The 20,618-nt window shown below is 50.8% G+C and overlaps 1 protein-coding gene across 6 annotated transcripts in view; it reads right to left on the bottom strand.

The window, feature by feature from the left end:
• The window catches only part of PFKP (phosphofructokinase, platelet), a 71,289-nt gene that overhangs the window by 3,126 nt on the left and 47,545 nt on the right, over positions 1–20,618 (bottom strand). For 3 of the 6 annotated variants that reach the window (XM_055296371.2, XM_063611047.1, XM_063611048.1), the window contains 6 exons: positions 17,187–17,257; positions 15,156–15,243; positions 14,006–14,158; positions 4,108–4,272; positions 1,602–1,663; positions 736–847 (listed from right to left, as the gene is read on the bottom strand). In XM_055296371.2, coding sequence (XP_055152346.2) covers positions 736–847; positions 1,602–1,663; positions 4,108–4,272; positions 14,006–14,158; positions 15,156–15,243; positions 17,187–17,257 — 651 coding nt within the window. Of the gene's footprint in view, positions 1–735; positions 848–1,601; positions 1,664–4,107; positions 4,273–8,846; positions 9,000–14,005; positions 14,159–15,155; positions 15,244–17,186; positions 17,258–20,618 lie in introns of all 6 variants that reach the window. The other 3 variants (XM_055296370.2, XM_063611046.1, XM_055296372.2) reach the window with 3 other exon arrangements.

The following is a 20,618-nucleotide window of genomic DNA, read 5'->3' as shown; positions in this document are numbered from 1 at the left end:
GAGGTGGTGAGGAAGGAGTGTGTGCAAGTTAGGAGGCCTGGACCCCTGTGTCCCAGGCTCAGCTCATAATATGCATGTGCCCGCGTGCAGCTCATTCCAGGTCATTCTGATTTGGGGTGAGTGTCAAGTATACTACATGTCTGATAATGCATTTTAAATCTTAGGAAGCTCCAGTTTTTAACTTGATGAAGTGTTTAATTTGAATAAGCATTCCAAGTAATGGGGGTATCACTGTTTTCATGAAAGCTGACAGTTCCCTTAAAATCCCCATTACTCAAACCTCACCAGCAAAAGAATCCTAAAGCTGGTGATGTTTGGCATGACTTAAAAGTTCAGATGTTTTGGCTGGGCACGGTGGCTCACGTCTGTAATCCCACCACTTTGGGAGGCTGAGGTGGGTGAATCACCTGAGGTCAGGAGTTTGAGACCAGCCTGGCCAATGTGGTGAAACCCCATCTCTACTAAAACTACAAAAATTAGCTGGGCGTGGTGGTGGGTGCCTGTACTGCCATCTACTCGGGAGGCTAAGGCAGGAGAATCACTTGAACCTGGAAGGTGGAGGCTGCAGTGAGCCAAGATCGTACCACTGCACTCCAGACAGAGCAAGACTCTGTCTCAAAAAGTTTAGATGTTATCATCTTGGAATTTACTTATACGTTTTTCCCCAAAATGGCTAAAATAAGACATTAATGTTTTAAAAGTCACACGACAGTGGCTTTGCGGTCTCGGGCCTACCTGCTGCATGTGGCCGAGCACATTCTTCCTGCAGTCAAACACACCTTTGCCCTCTTCCGAATAGAGCTGGTAAATGAAGTCGGTGGTGTAGTTTTCACTGCAGCTCTCATTTCTGAAACGAGCGAGAAGGAGCCACTTTGTTTAGCGTGCAGTGGGCAGGCGGCTCCCTACTTGGGGAGATGGCCCCGGGAGGCTGGCCTCCCGCGTCCGCCAACCCTATGGTGATTCTACATCAACACCAGTCCCTCCAGTTCACGGTTTTGCTTTCTGCAGTTTGTTACCCATGGTCCAGTGGTCAACTGAGGCCCACAAATATTAAATGGAAAATTCCAGAAATAAGTTTTAAATTGCACACCATTCTGAGTAGCGTGATGAAATCTCGTGCCGTCTTGCTCTGTCCCACCCAGAACGTGAATCATCCCTGTGCCCTGCATCTCCATGCTGTCTGTGCCTCCTGCCCGAGTCACTCAGCCGCCTTGGTTATGAGATGGAAGAAACCTCGTGTATACAGGGGGCGGGTACTATCCGCAGGTTCAGGCACCCACTGGAGTCTTGGGACACATTCCCTGAGGCTAAGAGGAATGACTGTATTTCCTTCTTCCTTCATAAACGTCAGGTGCTAATTAGGGAAATGATTGATTGCGAGATATCTAAAAGAATAAGAGACTATAAAGCAGAAATTGTAGTTGTCTAAATGCAGGCAAGTCTTCAGAGCAACGCACCACAGCTCTTCTGCATCTGCTCAGTGTGTGTGGTGCACTCTAGCGGCAAAGAAATGACCACGCATCCAGCCCAAGTCACAGACTAGAATCTAAGAACCACGGTGTGGCGGTGAGGGTAAGATCAGCCCCTGGTCTCTCACTCACCTGAGCACAAGGCCTCTCTGGATGGTGGTCTTCATTTTCTCCGTCAGGTGCTCCACATTGGACTGGAAGAGAGTATTTTGTTAATCAGACAATAAACTATTACTAAGTACCAACTATGTGCCAGGCACTGCAGGCTGGGAAGTGCCAACCAAGCGTGGCAGTGAGCGTGGCCAAGGAGGCTGCAGCTCTCGCGGCTCGGGTCTTGGGGGAGCCTCCTCCCAGACAGGGAGGGCATGTCTGCAGCGATGAATGCTGAGCACAGGGCACGGTGAGCAGCCCTCACGGCGGCCACTAGAAACACCTTCCAGAGTCAACAGGGTCCCTCTGAAAACGGTAATTCCGTGATTTGCCTAGTGCTCATTCATGGCTCTATTGCTCCTTGTTTATTTTTATTTGCATGACGATGTTCTCTCAGTGCTCTCAGAAGAAAAGAGTGACCTTGGCCTTTCTATGGAATCTCATTGACGGCCTGATGAACAGTGTCTGACCAAAGAATTTTGTAGACTCACATTCATACACAGATTTCTTAAGGAAAAGATGGTCTTAGAAAAGAGTAAGAACATCTCGTTTCAGATCATGTTGGGAGGATTACAAGAGGGAGGTAATTCTCTAATGATTGATCCTAAGAAAATGGAGGTTTTTACATCTAATCAAATCTGTCACTGGGCGCAATGGCAGAATTTCACAAAGTAGGAGGCCAGGCATGGTGGCTCACTCCTGTAATCCCAGCACTTTGGGAGGCCAAGGCGGCTAGATCACCTGAGGTCAGGAGTTTGAGAGCAGCCTGGCCAACATGGTGAAACCCTGTCTCTACTAAAAAATACAAAAAATTAGTCGGGCGTGGTGGCAGGCAACGGTAGTCCTACCTACTTGGGAGGCTGAGGCAGGAGAATTGCTTGAACCCAGGAGACGGAAGTTGCAGTGAGCCGAGATTGTGCCACTGCACTCCAGCCTGGGTGACAGAGCGAGACTCCATCTCAAAAATTTTTTAAAAAAAGCAAAAAATAAAAATCTGTCATAATTTCTCTTCTTAAGCCCTTGCCATGTTGAGTGCTGGTGAGGCAGGATCTTTGGACAGATTTCCAAAATACGGGCATGAGTCACCTAACAGGGATATGTGCTGAGAAATGCATTGCTAGGTGACTTAAGCCTTGTGCAAACATCCTACAGTGAACTCACACAAACCCAGGAGGCAGGGCCTGCTGCACACCTGTTGTTCCTGGCTACAAACTTGAATGTCTGAGACTGTTGAATACTGAAGGCAATTGTGTATCTAAACATGTCTAGACTTAGAAAAGCACAGTAAAAGATACATTTTTTTATAAAATATACATTATAAAAAGATATCTTTATAATGTATATTTTATAAAAAGATACATACATAAAGATATATGTATCTTTTTATAAAAGACAAACTGCACCTGTTTGGGGCAGCTCCGTTATAATCTTATGGGACCCACTGTTGACAGAAACATCGTAATGGAGTGAATGACTCCACAAATACTTAATTTGACATGGTAAAGAAATTCGTGATTCACATGTCACATAATTAGTGCCAAGGCCCTTTTTACTTGATCTATTTGGCTTAGAAACAAGTAACATCCTAGCTTTTTAAAAGACAATGGTGGCGGGCACGGTGGCTCACGCCTGTAATCCCAGCACCTTGGTTAGGCCGAGGTGGGCAGATCATGAGGTCAGGAGTTCGAGACCAGCCTGACCAACATGGTGAAACCCCATCTCTACTAAAAATACAAAAATTAGCTGGGCATGGTGGCGGGTGCCTGTAATCCCAGCTACTTGGGAGGCTGAGACAGGAGAATTGCTTGAACCTGGGAGTCGGAGGTTGCAGTGAGCCGAGATCGTGCCACTGCACTCCAGCCTGGGTGACAGAGCGAGACTCCCTCTCTAAATAAATAAAGACAATTGTTCAAGTTGCATTTTATCTGCCAACGCCTGTCATCTTGCATGGAGTTTAGCAACTTTGAACATTGCAGGGTCCAGGCCTGGATTGTGCTGTGTTGTCCAAGCAGGGGCAGACTGCGGGGTCGGCGACACCCTTCCCTAAAAGAGTCACAGATGCCAAAAAACCACGGCTGTGTCTGTGTCAGTTTAGAGGCAGATGCAGCATCAGGGGCCTCAGGATTTAAAAGAAGCTGCAGCAACCTTCAGAGCCAGTTGCAGACGTGGGTGGTGACTGTCAGTGTAGGCTCTCAAATCATTGGTGACATAAGTGAGAAAACATTAACTACACAACGGACTACATCAAACAAACAAGCTTGTGTTTCACACATGAGACTAGAAGGTGTCCTCGACCAGGCACATCCGCCATCACGTGACACGCAGTAGGGGCACCTGGGCGATGCGATGTGCATCAAGTGTGGCATGTTCTGTAGCACCTCCGTCTCCATGCCCCTCGGAAAGCAAACCACCCTAGATGCAATGATTCACTCCGCTGCACTGAGTGGATCCCAAGGGGACAGTCTCTGAGGCCAGCCCCGTCACATACCTGCAGATCCCTGATGTCGAAGGGCTCTTCGAAAATGTATGCGGCATCGGCTCCGGCCGCGAGTCCCCCCATGTTGGCCAGGTAGCCGCAGTAGCCGCCCATGGTCTCGATGATGAACACGCGCCGCTTGGTTCCGCTGGCGGACTGCTTGATGCGGTCGCAGGTCTGGTCACAGAGAGGAGATCAGTCACTCCAGCCCAGGGCCGGGGTGCGCCCGCCATCCCAGAGCTCCCCCACAAGTGAGTGCAAGGCCCCCCACCGCGCCTGAGCATGCGGTCCCAGCATCCCACAGAGAGGAAGGGTGTGCAGCAGCCGGGATGTGCCCTCGGACTGGGTGTGAACGTGGTCCCCCGCAACCCCACCATGGCAGCCACCTGGAGGTGACCTCGATGACCCATAGTGAGGGCCTGGCCATCTGCCGCTCCCTTCTCCCAGGCCCCGTAGAAGGGGACAGAAAAGACAACCCCACAAGCCAGCTCGCTCCACGCTGCTCTGTGACTGTCCCTGCTGAAGCCGCTTTCACTGGACACAGACACCGTTAGGTGTGAGCTGAGATGTTAGGGGACTGTCCCCTGCCAGTTTAGTCCGTGGGAACTGCTGTGCTATTCTATTTTCTGAAAAGTTCCCTGTGATTTTGGAGTTGTGGCCATCTTCCATCCATCGGTGAATGTTAACGTTTATGGGAACTCTACTCAAAGGCAGACGGTGGTTCTTAGACCCAGGCACCTGGGGAAGTCTTCGAGATGCACAGGCATCGGGTCCCACAGTGAAATATCTGCCATCCGCCCTCCATGAGGACCCAAGCTCAGCGGGGAGAAAAACAGCAAAGAAATGCATCGGCCGCCTTCCCACCCATACACCAGTCCAGGCTGCAACGCCCTCTCCTGGGACTCTGCAAAGCCTCTGCCTGGGCCTCAGCTCCCACCCCGGGACCCTCCAATCTGTTCACACAGAACAGAGACCCATCTAAAAAAACATAAATCTGATCTAGTTCTTGGTTTATTCAAAACCCTTTGCTTACTTCAAGTACACGTCAAGCCTTTCTCGGGAATCCCCAGCCCCACCTGCTCCCGACACCAGGTCCCAATCCAGCCACCCCAGGTCCTCCTGGGGCCTTTGGATATGCTGGCCGCTGTGTACATCACATTCTGGCACAGTGATGGGCGGGAGAGCAGCCCCCAAAGGAACCCCAGTCCTAATCCCTGGAACCTGGGAATGTTCCCTCATGAGGTGATAAAGGTGAATCCTGAGGACTACCGAGGTGGTCCCCAAATGCCATCGCCTGCATCGGCAGATGAGGGGTGCAGAGGCTGAAGGCCCTGGAGCGGGATGCTGCACACCCACATGGAAGGAGGAGGCACCAGGGAACAAGGCGTGCAAGGCCCGCAGCTCTGGGCACCTGAACGGGCCACGAGGGCCTCTCCTGGAGCAAACACTCTGGCCTCAGCCCACGGCTCCTGCCCTCCAGAGCTGTGGGAGAGTATTATTTTCCAGCCCCAGGTGTGTGGTCAGTGTCACAGCGGCCACGGGACACACACAGGCACCTTCCTCAGCTCTGATCCAGAGGGAAATGTCATTTCCTCCGGAAAACACCGCCTGGTTTCTAGGACCACAAAGTTCCCTCTGTCAGGGGTTCTCGGAGCACCCCATGTCCTCTCTTCATAGAAATTATCCCAGTGTCTCTCCCTGCAGTTAACTCGTGGTTATTTGACTTGGGAGGAGCTTCCTCACTAGGCTGCAAATTCCATGAGGACAGCAACTGTGGGCTGGGCTTACACCACTGCACCAGCAGCAGCACCCAGCTGAGCCCCCACAGCAGGCGCTCAAGACACAGCTTGTCTCTGAATGACATAAGCACGGTATTCCCCAGCCAGCCAGCCATCTGTCCGTCCGTCCTGGTCAAGGGCTGATCCTGCAGGATTCCCTATCCGGCCTCTGTGGGACTCAGCCAAGTGGAAGAGCATGAAGTAGGGGTGTGGACTTGAGACTAGGAGCCACGTGAGAGTCTGTGCACCCAAGTTTAACACCCACTGGGAAATATCCACTTGAGTACTTTGGATGAAATTTAAAAGCGCACTTTGATTAATAAATGCGGGCTTGATTAAACCATTCCAACCTATACTTCCAGTTTCTTTGGCAGATTATTTTCTTCCCAAAATACTTGGTTGATGTATTCAAAACTGAACACGGGCTCTGGTTAGCGGGCCACTTTGCACTGTGTAGAAGCCGAGAAGGGGAGAGAAACAGGCAATGGGAAGAATTCCCGTCTTTGTGCTTAGGACAGAGGACAGAACCCCATCAAGGGTCGAAAGAGCCCACAGTTGCCTTCTTGAAGGGCCAGTGCAGAATTCTGAGGGTTTCACTGTTCCACCTGTACTGGGTCTCTCTCTAAATGTGATCTAAGACTTAAGACGCTGTAAGGCTCTAAGACTTGTCCTTTGTCTTAGAGAATCCCCGGCATGAGTGGGGCCTCAGGACCCCCAGAGGCACAAAACCTCATGGGTTACTTTTCCACCTGAATCTCCCCTGCAGCCCACCCTGAGGTGGGGAATTACTGTCACTCATTCAAAAAATGACATCAACCGCTTAATGGCAAAAGAATTCTGTAGGCAAAGCAGCTCTCCCAAGAGGCTGATTTGTGCCCGAGCGTGTCTGAGTTCTGGTCCCGCCAGGCTGCCACTGGGGGGTGTGGAACAGCACAGCCCTGACACCTGAGCCACCTGAGCCACCTGTGCTCCTTTGAGTGTAAACGCAGCGACAGCTGGGACGGAAGAGGCCGCCTTTGCTGGAGCTTAAATACAGCTTTCCTGAACTCTCTCCTCATTACCTAGATGGCATCTGAAGCCTGAATTAGCTTCTAAAAATAGCAAGTCACTCCGGCCGTGCCTCAGGCAATTAGTCAAAATAGCACTGACAAGAAGGCGGCAGATCCCAAGTGTGGCCCTGCCTGCCTGCAGTGTCGCATGGAGGTGCCTGCCTGGCTTCCGAGTGGGTGGAAGGATGGCAGAGGGCTGTGTCCCAGGCCTGGCACGTGGACAGCAGCCATGAGTGGCACTTGTCAGGCAAAGCCTGTGACCTCAGCCATTCCCCCTGCACGATGGGATGCGCCCGGCAGACACCACCCCCTGCAAGGGCACACAGGCGATCCTGCTAGAAAATTCCCCGAGGAGTCCCATGAGAGTGAGAGCCCCAGGCTACAGTTCAAACATCACCAGCACTTTGCTCCATGGGTGTTAAGAAACATAAATTGGTAGTGAAAGATAAGGTGGCGTTTGCTACAGTGTTAAGGTAGAAAAGAGCCACTGACTTCTCTGTGAGAACCGCCTTGCTCTGTGAATCTGCAGGGAGGCCAGTTTTCCCATGACTGTTATCCCTCACGGCAGCCGAGCCTCTGCTGAAGCCGGTGGCCAGATGGGACAGGAGGTGGGGGTCCTGTCCATGCTACAGCAAGGGACCCACAGCAAAGCACAGCTGCTGGCCGGGATAGGGCTGCGTCGCGTGTGGGGCGTGAGGGTGGAAGCGTGCGTGGACATCTACGAGGTGCTAAAGGAGAGTGAAGCCAGCGATGGCCGGACCCCAATGGCATTCACCCAACAGGGGTCAAGTGTGGGGCCCAAGGAAGTCCTGGGAACGAGCCAGGGCCAGCCTCTGCAAGGCCACCACAGCACTGGGGAATGTGACAGGGAGAAGCCCAGGAGAGAGATGGCCAGGACACACCCCTCAGCTCGAGTGGGAGGCTGAGGCTCAGAGGCACAGGAAGCTTTAGCCGACCTCATGGCCCCTCTGCTCCCTTCCCTGCACTGTAACTCAGCTCCGAAGGAAGTACCTGGAATAGAACTGCTGTTTTGCAAGGTTCTGTGCCAAGCTGAACTAAGGAGTCTCCAACAGGGCTGGGAGTTTTCACTGCAAACTCTGGAGCTGGCTTGGACGTGAACATCTAAGGTAAAGGCCAGCGGCTGCTGTCCCCACACGCGATGCAGGCCTACCCCGGCCAGCGGCTGTGCTTTTCTGCGGGTCCCTCGCACCAGGCGGCCAAGTCATGGACGTGACCCCACATGCCAAGGTGGCCACCGTCCTGTCTGCAGATGAGTGAGGACCCTCTCTGCAGCAAAGACCTGTGGAACTACCATAGGTCCTCACGTCCAGCTCATGACGATAGAGGTGGGTCAGAGTATCAGGGACCGGAGGGGCCACCATGCGGGTGTCAGCACCACACCCATGATCGGCAGAAAACCCCTCCCAAGGCACATGTTGGTGAAACCGCCTGCCCAGGAGGGCGTGATTTTGGCTCTCTAAAGAGCCTCTCGTCTCACCAGGAAGGCTGTTTTCCAGGCAGCGGCCCCCAGTGGACTCGGCTCTGTCCCGGAGCTCGTACTTACTGGGCACTCACACCCCTTCCTGCAGGCTCCCACAGCTGGCCCTGCAGCCTCACTACTCAGTGCGGGCAGGAGAGGCAGCCTCCAGAGAAATGGTGCCCGCGGCTCCCCTAGTCTAGGTGGGATAGAAACACGATCCCAAGGACTGGATATATCATCTCACTTGTAATCAATAAAGACAGGCTCTCCCTATGGCAGAGAAGCTAAAAAAATTTTACCCTGTTCTGGCCAGTGTGACATAAAGCTAGGCTAACAAAGGGGGGAAAAGGAGTAATAATAAATCTGGCTCATTCTTAGCACAGAAGAAACAAGTTGCTAAAATAAATGAAGGAAAAGCAATGGGACGAAATGGGGTTCTCTTACCTCAACAACAGCATTCAGGCCAGTGTCGGAGCCCAGGCTTATTTCTGTGCCTGGGACATTGTTGCTAATCGTGGCCGGCACCACACACAGGGGGATGCAAAGCTCCTGGTGGCGGCCTCGCGCCTCGGCCATGTCGCACGCACTCTTGTAAGCCTGAAGCAGCAGGGCCAAGCGGTTAGCGGGGGTGCCGCATGCTCACCTGCCAGCCCCAGGGCCTGCGCTGAGGTCCAGGAAGGGACAGGAGGGACTTGAGTCACCAGGTGGAGCCGGTTCATGCGGGTCAAGGGGCTGAGGGGAGCTCTGGAGGCCGTGCGGGAGCAGGACAGGCCTTGGCAACACAGGGGGCCGCCTGGGCACAGCCCAGGTCTTCATGAAAGGGGGGGCCTGCAGGCAGCACAGTGGGGTGGGTGCGAGGCAGGAAGCAGAGCAGGTTGCAAGCAATGGCGAGTTAGTCACGAGCGGGATAGCTCAGCTCTCAGCATCTCATGGTGGGTAAGGGAGGCCAGGGTGGTCAGGACATTTAAAGGCAGAGCCAATCCTATAGCTTTCTGCAGGCAGGCAAGGATCAGTGAATGAGGCACACGGCTGTAAGGACCACACCAGGTGACTGCCTTCATCGTGCAGAGGCGGCGCCTACATGTGGGCAGGGAAGGAGGCATGCAGCTGGATTACCGGTGGGCCGCACTCAGCCCCACACGCCACATCTCTGCTCTCCGGGGGGAAGCTGCTGTTTCTGCCCTCGGAAGCCGCACACAAAGCGGCACAGGCCAGCAAGAACCTGAGTTGCTGCTCTGGGGTTCCACTGGGAAACGGGCTCCGGTATCAGAAAGGGGAGTGGTTCTCGAGCCCGTGTACACCGGGGTTTTCCAGACTCCACCTCAGGGTGTTAACCAGTCACAGCAGGACAGGTCCACACGCCCACTATTCCCACCTCCAAGTGGCCCCACATCCACTTGGTGGCAAAACCAACTATTTATGGTCTTGAACGTGTCCATCTTACTGTGAATATCCCCGCGTCTGTGGCAGAAATGCTACTGGTGGGACACAGGGTGGGGCCCATGCCTCCCTGGGAGAGTTGGACAGTGAGCGATCTGGGCTCTGCAGCCCTGGTGCAACGCAAAGCATCCCAAGGCCTGGAGCCCGTGGGGGCCGAGGGCTTCAGAGAGTGGGTGTAGACCCACGGCAGGTGAGTTCACAGCGTGGTGGGTAGGAGGGTGGGGTGGGTGGGTCAGTGCTGGGTGACCACAAGGTGAGCTGTGAGCAGGGTCCCCCGCACCCCATGGCACGGACTCCACGTCCACCCAGGCCCAGCACGTGCCCAGCACTGGGGCCGCTCTGTGCAGGCTCTGCCTTGCAGGCTCTGGCCATGGCAGTTTTTGCAGGACTTCAATCCAAATGCCAGCTGCTTCCCAGCCAGCAACACTCATGTGGGGGCACTGGCTGGCCTGGTGCCCAGGATGTGGCCCCTCAGCACTGCCACGTGGGAGGCTCCTTATGCTTTTCAGACAGGTGGTGTCGCTCACTTTACTGTGGAATACCCGCGCTCAGGACTGACCAAGACTGGCTGCGGGGAGCTGGTTCTCCGAGAAGCCCTCGCTGGAAGCCAGACAGTGTGGGTGACCTGGGACCAGGAGGGGCCTGAGGCACACAGGAGGGCAGATGGGGGTCTCGGCACCTTAACTCCACATTGAAATCTGTGGGGATGGCCACATTGCTGCAAATCCTCTCACCCCTCTTCCCTATCACTCCTCTTTTCCTTCCTTCAGTCTCCAAAAAAGGGGAGGGAAGCTTCAATACGGGGGAGACCCTGCCCAGGAAAGCATAAAATTCTCAAGACCAAGCACAGCCAGGCTGTGAATCACTCACGAGGCTGTGATCACTGCCACCTTCGCGGCAGCTGACGGCAGCGTGGCACCAGCTTACTGTGTTTCTGATGTGACCTGATCAAGCTTACAGGACGGAGTAATGCGCCAGCGCTAAGGAATGAAAGGAGTCCGACTGAAACTTCCCGCAGCCATATCCTGAGAATGGGTCACACCTGCCCCGAGGTATTTCATTCATTCTGTTCTGCCCGGAGGACCACTCACCAGCATCGCATAGATTCTGAGGGGCTGCGTCGTAAGCTAAGCATCAATGCAGGCAGGAAGGAAATCATGAGAGAGGACGAGGACGCACGTGTCCAAAGACGATGGCTTCACCACATCAGATCGGCCCAGGGCTTCTGAAGCGCAACATGGCGACGTCCTGAGCCAGACTCCTCTTACACAGCCCGCCCTGTGCTCGGAGGGACGTTCCGCAGCGTCCCTTGTCTCCAGCCCCAGAGGCTGGGAGCATCCCTTCTCCCAGTTCTAACCAGAAACCTCCCTGGACGTTGCAAACATCCCCTGGGGCAAAATCACCCGCGATGAGAATCACCAAATTTTCTGACCAATAGAAGCCGGTATACTGGAGCCATCTACAGACCTCAAACCTAAATGCTGCCCAGGGCCACGCCATGAGTCACCGGTCACAGAGGGTGTGGCTGGACAGGGAAGAGACGCTCACTCCCATGCGTCCTCAGCCTCCGACGGCTTCAGGACAGTGGCTGGAGGGACCTGGAGCCATCCGTGTCGAGTCGCCTCACGCCCTCATTTCCCGAGGACACCACCAGCTCATGTCCGTCTATGACCAGACGAGCCCAGTTCGGACCCAAATCCAAACCTTCTCGGGATTCACCCCATTTGGCCATCAGTAAACAGGGCTCTGGAGAAAACAGCTGCCATGTTCACACTCGGTCCCTCTCCCTTCAGGGTGCACAGAGGGATCCTCAGTGGCTTTCTCTTCTCTGCCCCAGCTGCCAAGCAGCCACAGCATTCGCCACAGTGACCTCGGTCAGACGGCGTCACTCACCCATCATGAGACTGGAACCACCGCACTCCCAAGACAGCCTTGTTCCTTGGGGCTCAGGATCAGAAGGGCAACAAGGACACACACGTGCACTTACCAAGGTGGCTGTGCCTGGCCAATGGGAGGCTCAACTAACTACACACTCCAGTTCTTTCTCAGACATTGTAATCAGTTAACTTCAGGCCCAGCGTGGTGGCTCATCCCTGTTACCCCTGTGCTTTGAGAGCCCAAGACAGGGGGATTGCTTGAGCCTAGAAGTTTGAGACCAGCCTGGGCAACAGAGGGAGACCCCATCTCTATAGAAATACAAAAAATTAGCTGGGCACGGTGGCACACACCTGTAGTCCCAGCTACTCAGGAGGCTGAGGTGGGAGGATCACCTAAGCCTGGGAGGTCGAGGCTGCAGTGAATACTGACTGCACCACTGCACTCCAACCTGCGAAACAGAGTGAGGCCCTGTCTCCAAAAAAAAAGAAAAAAAAAGAAAAAGAAATTGTTTAACCTAGCTTTGAGAAACTCGAATGAATGAAAAACTGAATTTAAAACAATCGCATAATAAATCACACAATCCCTTCAAAGGAAGTAAAAGCAGGTGGAACTGATCATTTGTGAGGTGTTTTTGAACCACGTATTTTGGTTTTCATAAGTTTGACCCTACACATTTGTTACATATTTACGATCTGAAAAAAAAAAGTTATTTATAGCAGAGGACCCTGGAATTAAAAAGAGATTTTCTTCATGCCTGAAAGTGCACATCACATACCACAAGGATCTATGCTTTGTGTGGGAACTTGAAAATAAAAACAGTCACAGGGAGACTAGTGACTGCTCTCAAATTCTCCACCCATTCCCTCTGGGTGAGTTCCAATTAGGTAACAATGAGGGAAAAAGGAAGCTTCAGTCCCTTCCGTTGTACACTCAACTTTCACAGACCCAAAAATCTAGCTAAAGCAGGCGAAAGAGCAGTGAAAGCAATGACGGAATCCACTCTGTGAAAGATGCTCATCTTCACATTCACAGCACGAAGGTGGGCCCAGAGCTGGGCCAGCCCCGCAGCAGCAGAGCCGTAACGCCCATCACCAGGAGAACAGAAGCAACATCTAGGTCAGAGATTAGCGACTGCCAAAAATAAGGTGAAAGCTGCCCCCAAAGCCAGTGAACACAGGAAAACCTGGGCAGGTTTCCTTCGCAAAGAAAGCGAAGAAAGTTTAAGACGCTCAGAAAAGCAAGAAACGAGTGCCAAGCGTTACTTACCATATGAGCTGTATGTTAAAAGCTTGTTTTTTTTATTTACCAGTGCTAGAAATAAGTTTCCTGCCAAGGGTTTACAAAAAAAAAAAAAAAAAGACTTTGGAAAACATTCATGAGAACCAAGTCTCACAAGAAAAATTAAAACTTGCGAATTACTGAAAAATTTTAGACATCAAATTTTAAAAAAATGAAATGCTTTCTGCGTTAGGTACAGATCTTCAAACTCCCAGGTCAATTGCCAAGTGTGACACACAAACATCGGAATAGGCATATATTTCTTTTAGCCGGGAATGGTGGCACGTGCCTGTGGTCCCAGGTACTCAGGAGGCTGAGGTGAGAGGATCACCTGAGCCCGGGAGGTTGAGGCTGCAGTGAGCTGAGATCACACCACTGCACTCAAGCCTGGGTGACAGAGTAAGACCCCATCTCATAAAGAAAAAAAAGAAGAATATATTTCTATGTTTTATTATTGTCTCCTGGCAAAAAAAACTAAACTAGCACCAATATTGCCTTAGATGTAATTTAATATCCCCGGTTTACAAAGGGGAAAATGAGGTCAACAGCCAAGACCACAGAGATAACAAATGCAATGGTGCCTTCAGGGCAATGAATAAGATTATAAAATATTCAGTTCAACTTCTACCCTCAGCATCAAGGCAGGGGTTCATCATAATGGGTATTGGAGGCTCAAAGAAAATTTAGGCTCAGCACAAAAAAAAAAAGTGATTTTTAATGCTGGTGCAATCACAGGAGACCGCAACCCATCCCTCCTCAGCGCCGCAGGTGCTCACGGGCACTCCCGGAGTCTCGGCCACGCTACATCCCCCCGGTTGCCACACAGAAGCAGAGGTGGTAAAACTTTTTGGGAGTGAGATCAAATCTAGGGGGGAAAAAAAGAACGAGAAGCTCTCATTCAGGATATTCATAAAAGGCTGTTTCTAGCCCACTGGTAGATAAAAAGGGCCGGGGCCCTCGGGTTAGCGTCAGCCGGCGCCCGCCTGGTGGGGCGCGCACAGACTTACGTCGGTGATAGTGTTCAGGGCTGTGTCTGCCCCGATGCTGAAATCGGAACCCGGCACATTGTTGGACACAGTAGCGGGAACCATGACCATGGGGACACAGAACTCCTCGTGCTTCTCCCGGGCGGCTGACAGCTCCAGGAGTCCCAGGTAGGCCTGTCAGACAAGCGTGGGAGTTGTGGGGCGAGAGGGAAGCTGGGGAGGAGGGGGTCTCGCAGGGAGAGCCTGGGAGAGCCACCTCCACCACAGCACGCAGGGAGCACACTGGGCCGTCACGAAAACACTACGAGATCAACAAAGAGTCGAGTTAAAACCACAGACAAGGATCAGCAGGTTCTAAGCACAGAGGGCGTAGGACAGACATCATCCGTTAGAAGACTAAACTTGTCATGGGTGAGAGTCTCATTCCTGAGGTTCTTTGTTTTTGTTTTTGTTTGAGATGGAGTCTCACTTTGTTGCCCAGGCTGGAGTGCGGTGGCGCAATCTCGTCTCACTGCAACCTCTGCCTCCTGGGTTCAAGCGATTCTCCTGCCTCAGCCTCCCGGATAGCTGGGACTACAGGTGCCCACCACCACACCTGGCTAATTCTTGTATTTTTAGTAGAGACAGGGTTTCACCATGTTGGTCAGGTTGGTCTTGAACTCCTGACCTCAGGTGGTCTGCCCGCCTCGGCCTCCCAAAGTGCTGGGATTACAGGCGTGAGCCACCACACCTAGCCAGTTTTTACTTTTTCTAAAAGTAAATGGAAACGTTACCATGGGACTAACCTTCATGAATAGAAAAATATTAGGGTCTACAGTCCAATATGTGATTTTAAACAAAATTCTAGGTATAACTACCTTACTCTCTAAGTAGCCACTGGACTCTGGACTCAAGAGATAGAATTACTTCCACAGACCTGAAATACATCAAGAGGCCCAGTTAAGGAGTCAAGCTTTTGCTTCTTGGTTAAGTTGCTTTATTGGAACTGGGCCACTCATAGGCCGTGTCTCACTGCCTGCTATTCTGCTGTTCTACAATTCTCCAGTGGCTGCTGGGTCTGGGAACCTATCATCTCGGATCGTGGCCAGTAGCCAACAAGTAGCTTAATGTTTAGCCAACACAGGGCGCGGCTCACACCTGCAAGACCAGCAAGAGAGAGACGGTAACGTACCTCAAATCCACCGATGATCAGCAGCGCATTGATGCTGTGTGTGCGCATCTGTGTGGCGATCTCATCCAAGTACCTCCCCGGGAGAACGCTGAAAATAGCCACATGGAGAATGATGTCAGACACCCCAAACTCCACACAGTCTGTGGGACGCCATGCCGGGAACCCCCAAGAAACCACACCGGTCCCCACCCGGCCGCCTTCCCCAGTCAGTGGTTTTAAGCAGTGGTAAATGTTTGCCTTTTCACTCATGGCAGACGGCAGAATGACCAGGAATCTCATCTCAAGACAGTGTTTTCATGAGAAAATGGAATAAAGCATTTTAGCTCGTACCTTGACCTAAAAAGAACTCTACTCCCCCATTAGAAAAAATAAAAATAATAAGTTATAATTATTAACAAATTTTTTTTTTTTTTGCGACAGAGTCTCGCTCTGTCACCAGGCTGGAGTGCAGTGGCGCGATCTCAGCTCACTGAAAGCTCCGCCTCCCGGGTTCGAGTGATTCTCCTGCCTCGGCCTCCCGAGTAGCTGGGACTACAGGTGCCTGCCACCACGCCCGGCTACTTTTTTGCATTTTTAGTAGAGATGGGGTTTCACCATGTTGGCCAGGATGGTCTCCATCTCTTGACCTCGTGATCCACCTGCCTCAGCCTCCCAAAGTGCTGGGATTACAGGCGTGAGCCACCGTGCCCAATAATTGTTTAAATGGAAATTTCCAGTTTCCAAATAACTTACACATGCATTATCCACTATTGATCTCATTTAAAATCCCATCTGCTCATACCTGCTCTCCCTCCCCCGTGCTCTCACCAATGTCACATGACAGGGCTAGCAAGTGCAGCACCAGACTGTGCCCCTCCCTGGATCCCATCCCAAGCCCACCCAAAGGTTCCATGTTGATTGGAAGAAGTACTTGTACTCTTGGTAGATTTATAAGACACCGTAGGGCAAAAACGTTCAGGCCAGGCAATCAGAGCAGGCAAGTAGATGCAGCTAAATGCAAACCTACACTGGCCCCTAAGATGAGGTTTCTCAAGCCTCTTCAGGATGAGCCCACAACAGCCAGTGAGTCCTCTCTGCATTCTTGAGAGAAACGCCCTGGCCGGCTTATCAAGCACCTGTGCCCGGGGTGTCGGCAGCCAGTCCTCAGCCCCAGGACGCACACCGAGGGATGCATCTGCCTCCACCTAGAGATTTACCATCTGGGGCACCGACACTCAGAGCTCATGAGAACAGCCAGGAGGCAGCTGCAGAGCTAACCCCACTCTGAGGCTCCCCACAAGTGGCTGGGAGTACCAGGGTCCTGGCTGTAAAGCAAAGCAAAGCAAAGGGTGCAGCTAACTCCCTTGGAACAATAAGCCAGAATTACGTGGAATCCATCATTTATTATATTTGCCAAAAACTACCTTCCTTCCATATGAAATTGTAATGTGTAGTGATGACAGATATTAATATTCACACCCCTGACATGATCAAAGGTGAGAATTACTCAGGCTTCATCTACATGAGAAAATCCCATCGTCCCCAGCGATGTAGGGACGCGAGGCTTACTGTGGTCCGAAAAAGAGATTTTTAGACTAGAATTCCTTGGGTCCTTTCCTCAGCTGTGGGAATCCGAGCCTCAAGTCACAGCTGCTCAGGGCTACTCTTCACACCAATGCGACCTGCTATTCAGGCTGCTTTAGGGTTTGCTTAGAGTGCCGTCTCCACGGCTCCGTGACACCACTCATCTTTATGACCTCCAAGTGGAGGCTTTAGGCTTGCCAGCTGGCTCTTCAAATGAATGGAAATATGAATTAGAGGAAGGCGTTCATGAGTTACCTCCTCATCTCCCTTACGCCCCGGGACGCATCCCCAGCTCCCTGGAACACGGGCAGTTCCACTGGAGGGAGGACGGGTAACTGCCTGCACCCCTCCCTTAGGGACACCTTTACAGGAATCGCAAGTGGCATCGGCACCCAGTGATCCTCTCCCAGAACACGGCTCTTCCTTCTTCCTTAAAAGCAGGTCATAGAGTTGAGATTTGGAAGTTACCGTTTTGTCCCAAGAATGGAGCCTCCTTGGCCGGTCCAGCCCCCGACATCCGTCCAGCCGATTTCTTTGATCTAATGTGCAAACACAGAACGAAACAGCTAAAGTGAACAATGAAAGGCAAGTTAGAAAGTGCTAAAAATAGCTTTCTGTACTTTTCAACAGGCTGCATTCCAGTAAAGATTTGAGAGGCATATGAGACAGCATTTATCACGATGCCCGGATGAATCAAGGCGAGAAACAGAAGTCCAAGGTTAATGACTCATGAAGAACAGCAGAGGGGCTGCGCTCTCCCTGCCTGTTGGGGCGTCTGCATCTCATCTCGAGCCACGTGTGAGAGATACGTCAGCTCCCCATATCCCGCCACCGGCAATTAAAAGAAACATGATGGTTTCTAAATTGCTAAGAGATTAAGGGAACATTTCTTTCCTTAAAAAACTGGGGAGAAAACCTCTCTCACCGCTCCTATTCAACATAGTGCTGGAAGTTCTGGCCAGAGCAATCAGGCAGGAGAAGGAAATAAAGGGTATTCAATTAGGAAAAGAGGAAGTCAAATTGTCCCTGTTTGCAGATGACATGATTGTATATCTAGAAAACCCCATTGTCTCAGCCCAAAATCTCCTTAAGCTGATTAGCAACTTCAGCAAAGTCTCAGGATACAAAATTAATGTACAAAAATCACAAGCATTCTTGTACACCAATAACAGACAAACAGAGAGCCAAATCATGAGTGAACTCCCATTCACAATTGCTTCAAAGAGAATAAAATACCTAGGAATCCAACTTACAAGGGATGTGAAGGACCTCTTCAAGGAGAACTACAAACCACTGCTCAATGAAATCAAAGAGGATACAAACAAATGGAAGAACATTCCATGCTCATGGGTTGGAAGAATCAATATCGTGAAAATGGCCATACTGCCCAAGATAATTTATAGATTCAATGCCATCCCCATCAAGCTACCAATGACTTTCTTCACAGAATTGGAAAAAACTACTTTAAAGTTCATATGGAACCAAAAAAGAGCCCGCATCGCCAAGTCAATCCTAAGCCAAAAGAACAAAGCTGGAGGCATCACACTACCTGACTTTAAACTATACTACAAGGCTACAGTAACCAAAACAGCATGGTACTGGTACCACAACAGAGACATAGATCAATGGAACAGAACAGAGCCCTCAGAAATGATGCCGCATAGCTACAACTATCTGATCTTTGACAAACCTGACAAAAACAAGAAATGGGGAAAGGATTCCCTATTTAATAAATGGTGCTGGGAAAACTGGCTAGCCATATGTAGAAAGCTGCAACTGGATCCCTTCCTTACACCTTATACAAAAATTAATTCAAGATGGATTAAAGACTTATATGTTAGACCTAAAACCATTAAAATCCTACAAGAAAACCTAGGCAATACCATTCAGGACATAGGCGTGGGCAAGGACTTCATGTCTAAAACACCAAAAGCAATGGCAACAAAAGCCAAAATCGACAAATGGGATCTCATTAAACTAAAGAGCTTCTGCACAGCAAAAGAAACTATCATCAGAGTGAACAGGCAACCTACACAATGGGAGAAAATTTTTGCAACCTACTCATCTGACAAAGGGCTAATATCCAGAATCTACAATGAACTCAAACAAATTTACAAGAAAAAAACAAACAACCCCATCAAAAAGTGGGCAGAGGACATGAACAGACACTTCTCAAAAGAAGACATTTATGCAGCCAAAAAGCACATGAAGAAATGCTCCTCATCACTGGCCATTAGAGAAATGCAAATCAAAACCACAGTGAGATACCATCTCACACCAGTTAGAATGGCCATCATTAAAAAATCAGGAAACAACAGGTGCTGGAGAGGATGTGGAGAAATAGGAACACTTTTACACTGTTGGTGGGACTGTAAACTAGTTCAACCATTGTGGAAGTCAGTGTGGCGATTCCTCAGGGATCTAGAACTAGAAATACCATTTGACCCAGCCATCCCATTACTGGGTATATACCCAAAGGACTATAAATCATGCTGCTATAAAGACACATGCACACGTATGTTTATTGCGGCACTATTCACAATAGCAAAGAGTTGGAACCAACCCAAATGTCCAACAACGATAGACTGGATTAAGAAAATGTGGCACATATACACCATGGAATACTATGCAGCCATAAAAAATGATGAGTTCGTGTCCTTTCTAGGGACATGGATGAAACTGGAAAACATCATTCTCAGTAAACTATCGCAAGGACAAAAAACCAAACACCGCATGTTCTCACTCATAGGTGGGAATTGAACAATGAGAACTCATGGACACAGGAAGGGGAACATCACGCTCCGGGGACTGTTGTGGGTGGGGGGAGGGGGGAGGGACAGCATTAGGAGATACACCTAATGCTAAATGACGAGTTAATGGGTGCAGGAAATCAACATGGCACATGGATACATATGTAACAAACCTGCACATTGTGCACATGTACCCTAAAACCCTAAAGTATAATAAAAAAAAAAGAAAAGAAAAAAAAAAAAAAACTAGGGAGAAAAAAGGGAAAACAGATTACTATGCAAACTAAGGTAATCGCAGAAAGAGGACGCCACTGCGAGGATGGCAGGGCTGTGGGAGGGGAACCTGTGGGGCTGGAACCCCAGCTCTGCAGCTTCCGGTCACGAGATCCTGGGTAAGTTCACGGATGTGTACACACTGCTGTGCTGCAGGGGGGGGTCTCCAGGTAAATTACATTAGAAAAAAGATCATTCTCTATCAAAAGGTAAATATTGTACAAGGTGTGTATATATATGTGTGTATATGTGTGTGTATATATATAGTTGACAGAACCGTATAAATCAGGCTTTTTTCCACATAAATCAGTTTTGAAGGCAATATTTCTTTAAATAAAGCAAATACCAGTTTTAAGCCAATTAATCTTCACAAGTCTGAACAAGAAAGACAGGGACAGGAAGATCCACCCAGGACAGACGCTTCCTAATCCAGTTCCTGCTGCTGAGATGCAGGTGGATGGGCCAACATGGAAAGGGGGCCAGCGGTGGTGGAAGGTGGATCATCTGTGTTCCCAGGGATGACACAGGGCATCTCCACCCCACCTCTCTGCCACTCCGCAGTCTCCTGGGCTGGGGTCTCCTCTTCCCACCCTACTCTTAACAATGGCGCCCTGAGGACTCGGTCCTGGACCCCCTCTCTCTCCTGCCTACACTCAGGCCCTCAGGGAAGCCCTGTGAGTTCTGCACCTTTAACCACCATGGAGACGCTGAAGACTCCTAAACCCACGAGCTGAGCCAAACCCTCCTGAAGATGCCGGGACACAGCGGCTTACTGCACATTCTTGGCCGCGGGACACACACCTTCACCCCGGTATCCCCAGTCCTGTCCTCGGCCGTGGGACACACACCTTCACCCCGGCATCCCCAGTCCTGTCAT

The sequence above is a fragment of the Symphalangus syndactylus genome, chromosome 10, assembly GCF_028878055.3.
Source record: "Symphalangus syndactylus isolate Jambi chromosome 10, NHGRI_mSymSyn1-v2.1_pri, whole genome shotgun sequence".
Lineage (NCBI taxonomy): Eukaryota > Metazoa > Chordata > Mammalia > Primates > Hylobatidae > Symphalangus > Symphalangus syndactylus.
The sequence above is the reverse complement of the archived record's forward strand: the minus strand, read 5'-3'. Positions and strand labels throughout refer to the sequence as shown.